At 39.8% G+C, this 6,638-nt stretch overlaps 1 protein-coding gene across 4 annotated transcripts in view; it reads left to right on the plus strand.

The window, feature by feature from the left end:
- arhgap46a (Rho GTPase activating protein 46a) overlaps nt 1-4,102 on the plus strand; it is a 32,388-nt gene extending 28,286 nt beyond the window's left edge. For all 4 annotated transcript variants that reach the window (XM_046075512.1, XM_046075514.1, XM_046075516.1 and 1 more), the window contains 4 exons: nt 33-232; nt 945-1,036; nt 1,146-1,315; nt 2,552-4,102. In XM_046075512.1, coding sequence (XP_045931468.1) covers nt 33-232; nt 945-1,036; nt 1,146-1,315; nt 2,552-2,746 — 657 coding nt within the window. In that variant the 3' untranslated portion in view covers nt 2,747-4,102. The remainder of the gene's footprint in view (nt 1-32; nt 233-944; nt 1,037-1,145; nt 1,316-2,551) is intronic.
- The last annotated feature ends 2,536 nt before the right edge of the window (nt 4,103-6,638 follow it).

Below are 6,638 nucleotides of genomic sequence, written 5' to 3' on the forward strand. Positions count from 1 at the left end.
TGTAAACCTTTCTTCACCTCTCACCCCTCCAGGGTCTACGTAAGCCCACCTTGGAGGAGATCGACCACAGTAGGCGGGCCATCGTCACTCCCTCCCTGTTTGGCAGTTCTCTGGATGAGGTGATGGAGAGGCAGAGCGAACTATTCCCAGACAGGAAACTGCCCTGGGTGCAAGTTCAGCTTTCCCAGTATGTTCTGGCTCTGGGCGGGGCTCAGACAGAGGGCATCTTCAGGTAAGACAGACTTAACTCAGCCAATAACATGACTCAACTCGACCAATATAAGAGAAGTGGAGTCTAGCAAATTAGAAGGGGATCTTATGTACTGCGTGTGTGTGTGTGCTGTATTGTATGTATAGTGTATAAACAAATGTGTGTGTGTGGTCTCCTGTATCCCTGTATTTCAAAAGAGGCTCTCCCTGGGTACAATACACACAACAGACAGCAGAACAAACACGGCCCTGCTTTGCTCCTGGGACCAGCACTGTTTAATTTGATGCTTCATAGTATGTGTTTACATTACTGCTTGAGCTTACAAGCACGTGGGAGCTTCTCAACTTTGTGTTTGTGCAGGCTTTTCTCCGGCAGATTTGATTCTGTAACATCTTGACTTGTTTAGAAAAGCGTTCCCTTTCGCCCAATGTACTATAAATGGATCTCCCTATGAAGCAGCGCTCCTACATGGGGACTTTTCTGAACAGTGAACAGTGTGTTGTTTGGTTATATTATGTTTGGTCTATTTTTTTTTGTTTGTTTGTTTGTTTTGTTCCGAAGAAGTACTGCAAACAAAGAGCAGAGTAGGTTCAGCCACCAGGCCACATTTGAAGCCAACTGGGTGTACATGAGGAATGGATTTGCCACAGGGCAAGGAGAATCTGTAATGATAGAGGTAGAGGTCCCTCTAGTGGCCACTGAGTGTAACTGACATGCTGTGTTGTATCTTCAGAGTGCCTGGTGACATTGACGAAGTGAACGCGTTGAAGCTCCAAGTAGACCAGTGGAGGATCCCAGAGAATCTTTCTGACCCCAATGTTCCCGGTGAGGAAGGATCTACTTCCAGCATTTGGCTCGTTTTCTGTCGGGATTCTGCACGGGCGTATAAGTTGGGTGTGAATATGAATACTAATAGGATGTTTGTCTCTTCCAGCGTCGCTAATGAAGCTGTGGTACAGGGAGCTGGAGGAACCTCTCATCCCGATGAACTTCTACACTCAGTGTGTCAGTAACTGTGACGACCCAGTGTCGGCCATCGCTGTGGTCCAGTCTCTGCCTGAGCTCAACAGGCTGGTGCTCTGCTACTTCATCCACTTCCTGCAGGTAACCAAGATGTTGACCGAGGTTTATAATCCCCTCAAACACAGCCCGTACTTTAATTTACCCCAACCAAGGACCCTAGAAGCAGCCTTGTACCTTTGTCGCAGACGCACACCTATTTGTGATATTATATTCAGCCAGAAAACAATTTAGTTATTGCCAACTTAAACTAGTAGATACTTAAATAACTAAACTGTCAAAACAAAAACTCATGAATTAACTCAAACTTAATCAAAAAATAACAACAAATTTTTGAAATTTTATGTTTTACTTTGTGAGGTGTTTCAAAATGATTTTTTTGGCTGTTTTAACTGACTGAAGAAAGAGTATTCACACTAGGGGATAATTGGGACGATTTGGGTTTGATTTTGATTTGACGTTCCTGAGCTGGTCCGAACAGATTATCGGCCCAAATGATACTGTAGTATGAGGGGGTTTACAGATATCAACTTAAGGCCGCTGACTGAATCGGAGGCTCCCTGATTTCGAATTTGGGAGGGTCCGATCAGAAACCCGCAACAGCCAATGAGAGCGAGCAGGCTGGGAAGCGTCACCAAACGTGTTGGGTATATGCTTGCGCTATAAAATGTATAAACCATGTAGATTCCCACTTCTCAGCCATGAGTTAATCTGTTCATCTACAGTTTTATTCTTTGTTTTTCTGTGTAAAACATAGCACACACAAGTGCAACCAGATGACAAACTGCATCCATGTTTGTCTGAAATCGTTGAGTATAAACGCCATGTGGTGTGGTCCTGCGTCTTGACTGAATGGTCTGGTGTTCTTAAGATTAAAATATAAAAAATCGGTTAATTCTGTATTTATGTCTGGGGTATCCTATGTTTTTAAAACTGATTTGAAAATCCTCTAGTGTGCACCAGGCATTACTTTACTTAAGAATGTACTTTTAATTGTTTGTTTTTTTTACACAATACCTTCTGTATACAGTGATTGTTGTAAACTAATCCTGACATATTAAAAAATGATTAACTCTACAAAATAATAAAACTAAATCTCACAATTGTTCAAAAACAAAAAGTCAACTCAAACTTAACTCTACACTGAAATTAAATCGTTCCCCAACTTGGACCACTGTACATAAACTTTGAAAATTTAAAACATGAATATAATTGAGCTCTTTGATAACTGATTGTGATACATTACTCACTGCAAATCAAAGGTCAGCCTTTACACTGTTCTCACTGCGTCCACTTTCCTTATATCCTGATTATTTGTAGGTTTTCGCTCAGCCATCCAACGTGGCTATAACAAAGATGGATGTGAACAACCTGGCCATGGTGATGGCCCCCAATTGCCTTCGATGCCAGTCCGATGATCCGCGGATCATCTTTGAGAACACACGGAAGGAGATGTCCTTTCTGAGGATGCTCATCGTTCACCTGGACACCAGTTTCATTGAAGGGGTGGTGTAGATACTGTAAACCACAGAGCCCACCTTGGGAGCTGAATCAACCCTCCAGCATCTCCAGTGACACATTTACAATCATGCATAAACACTGTTTCTGTTCAGACCACACTGGAAACTCTTGGGGTGAGATATTAACACCTCTTACAACACCAGCAGTGACAGCTTGGATTTTGGACCCTTGTTCTCACTTGCTTTCTTACTGAGGGACAAAACACACCACCTTAGGTTTCACTGTGTTTTTTTGATACTAAAATCCAGTGGCTCACTTTAATGACTATTTTCTAACTGTTACATGTGAAAACAGATTTACCCTTTCATTTCTTCCTTAATGGGAAGTACTCGTTTCCTTGGACAACTAGGCTGTGTAAAGTGAGAGAGTCTTACAGTATTTACTTCACTTGCAAAACAAGAGTAAAGACAGCAGTGTTGACACGCCGCTTTTTTTGTACTCTGGTTTCACTCAAGTGTGTTTGTGTGTGTGATTGTCAGTGTGAACGAAAGACATCACCTTATTTTTGTCATTTACAGAAAATATGGAAAACTAAAAGAGCTTCTGCACGGTGTTTTATTAATAAGCTTGCCTGTGCTGTTTTGAGTAGTTGTACTGATAGCCGCCTCGTATTTCATTTTACGAGACGCAATAAGACGCGCCGCCACAACTATTTTGACAGAGTACAGAGCCAAAGCACAAACTGGAAAGATGTGCAGAAAGCTCTTTTTAACTGATAGTGGCTAGAAAATAAACTTGGAAGGGCTTTGCTTTTACAGCTCTGAACACTCGAGTGAAGCCAGACAAGAGTGTTGTAATTACAGTTTATGTCATAGCGATGTGGGAGGCTGGTTATTCAACTGATAATACTCTATCTATTATCTATAAGTCTTTGAATTGGAATTGTGTTCTCTTTTGTTTGTGGTCTGTATGTTTTTTTTGGCTCAGGTCTTATGATAAAACGGGTGTTGTGATAACTGTACATGGCCTCCGTCAGAGACTGAAAATTTTATTAATATACCACAAACCCCAATACTGAGAAGAGTATTGTTCAACTGTCAAGCACTATGAGAATGTAGATTACAATTTTTGTCCCCACTCGGGCTTTGCCAATGTAAATAAATTCTGTGTGTAAATAGTACTAACTCTCCTTAAGTGTACTCTAATGATTAAGGGTGAAGTTCATTATTGCTGTAAAGAGCAATAAAAAAGGTGTTTTTGTAATTAACTGTTAATTTCTCTGCTGTAACCGCCTGCCTTTTGAACATAGGACTGATTCAAACCACTTTCCATGTGTGTATATGTGTGTTTGCATATCTGCTTGTTATAATATAGAATGACTGTCCATAAATAAAAGTTTGTTCAATTGTAGGTTGGATGCCTCATGTTTATTTTTGGGGCATGTTGACTTTATTTTGATAGTGGGTTGTAGAGAGGAAACGGGAAATGAGGGGAGAGGGATGAGGGACAACATGCAACAAAGACCCCCGGCAGGAAGCTGCGACCACGTGATTAATGTCTTAAATTGGTCACTGGAGAACTTTTCATTTGCCTCTTGTAAAGCATTAATTCTGAATTATAGTATTTCTTAATTAGCTGGTAGGACAAAAACAATATTTTTCAAACTTGAAAAAGGCACTTCATGCCTTGATTGAATAAGAAAATGCTGACATAGCAAAATTAGCTCAACAAACAATATGTGGTGCACAGCTGAATTTCTAGGATAATTCTCCACTTAAGCCCTGCGATGGATTGCCGACCTGTTCAGGGTGTACCCCGCCTTTCGCCTGATGTCAGCTGGCTCCAGCCCCCCGCGACCCTGTACACCGCATAAGCGTTTGAAGATGGATGGATGGTTTCCACAGTTTAGGGGTTTTTAATAGGTCAAATCACTATTCACAAAATAACATGACACATATTCCTTAATTTGGACCTTAGATGTATATTACTATTCAAATTAAGTGTTTACCCCTAAATATTGATACATAACTGATACATTAATGGACTTGTACATATTAAAATATTTTAATGTATTATATGCAGGCTTTGAGGGATTTTTGAGCTCTTGAAATCAACAAAAACATGAAAACTATCCCTGAACTGAAATTAACGTCCTTTTAAGTTATCAGGTTATTCATGGTTTTTAGACATTTTGAAGGGTTTTTACTCTGCACCTACCATGCTTATGCTCCAAATCCCATAATATAGTAATCCATTACATCTATTAAATATCCCCTTAATATCCCAGTAAAACTACTAATAACTAATTATATTACCATTAATGGAAAAATAAATGTTTTACTTTGAAAAACTAAGAAATTTGTTTTAAGGAGGTTCTGCCTGGTCTGTCCTGGCAACTACTCCCCTCTGGTAGGCGCTATAGAGCACTCTGCTGCATTGCACTATTGTCTTGCTGTCTACAAATGTTGTTTTTGTTTTATGTTTGTGTATATGTATATGTGTGTATCTGTACATGGTAATTTGTGTCTGTTTCTTGTTGTCGAGCTTTTAGCCGTGTTTGTTTATTCTTGCTCTGTGTATGTAAGACCAGAGTCAAACTCCACATACCTACCTACCATATTCTGATATACTTTTATGGTTTTGATTTGGCAGTGCAAACTGTACGCATTTCTCAATTCACCAGTATTTCATATTAAAAGGGAACACTTGCAATGTGTTACACAATCAGACATCTATTTATCTCCTGTGTTTTGGACAGCTAAAGAAGCATCTCATGTCAGCTTTAGACACACAACATTCAGAAAGCTATTTGCCCAGGGTTATAACAGTCTTATTCCTTTGTATCTGCACAGGTGAAAGGCATCACCCTCACTCATCCAATGCACAAAACTACCACCTGCTTCATCTGTCACTGTAGAAATCCTGTACCTGTAGCTGGCCAGCCATTATAACTATGACAGCAGTGTGAGAGGACCTCTGGTCTCAGCCTGGAACAAGTTAAAGAAAACAGACACAGGACAGGAAATGACATAGAATAGTACCTTTGTTTACTGAGTGTTGTTACTATGGTTTTACCACAGTATTTCAGGTACTATTATTATTATTATTATAATTATGAGTTTTTCAGAGAGTTTACAGTTGCACCACATTCATCAGTAGTTTGTTAAATCATAGCTGAAGAATTGTACATAAGTATACTTTTTAATGTAGGCCTCCTGGTAGTTTACTGATGAACAAAACATGACAAATTTTGCACCACTTCAGAGTTACATTTACATTTACTCATTTGGCGCTTTTATCCAAAGCGACTTACATTTGAGGAACAACATACAAACATCAACAGAGCATCAACTACAGATCTACAACTGACAATACATACTAGAAAGAGCAGCAATAAATACTAGTAAGAGCTCACAGTACATACATTGGGTACGGAAAGTATTCAGACCCCTTTAAATTTTTCACTCTTTGTTTCATTGCAGCCATTTTCCAAAAATCAAAAAAGTTCATTTTATTTCTCAGTAATGTACACTCAGCACCCCATCTTGACAGAAAAAAAACAGAAATGTAGAAATTTTTGCTAATTTATTAAAAAAGAAAAACTGAAATATCACATGGTCATAAGTATTCAGACCCTTTGCTCAGTATTTAGTAGAAGCACCCTTTTGATCTAATACAGCCATGAGTCGTTTTGGGAAAGATGCAACAAGTTTTTCACATCTGGATTTGGGTATCCTCTGCCATTCCTCCTTGCAGATCCTCTCCAGTTCTGTCAGGTTGGATGGTAAACGTTGGTGGACAGCCATTTTCAGGTCTCTCCAGAGATGCTCAATTGGGTTTAAGTCAGGGCTCTGGCTGGGCCATTCAAGAACAGCCACGGAGTTGTTGTGAAGCCACTCCTTCGTTATTTTAGCGGTGTGCTTAGGGTCATTGTCTTGTTGGAAGG

Source organism: Micropterus dolomieu, linkage group LG18 (genome assembly GCF_021292245.1).
Source record: "Micropterus dolomieu isolate WLL.071019.BEF.003 ecotype Adirondacks linkage group LG18, ASM2129224v1, whole genome shotgun sequence".
Lineage (NCBI taxonomy): Eukaryota > Metazoa > Chordata > Actinopteri > Centrarchiformes > Centrarchidae > Micropterus > Micropterus dolomieu.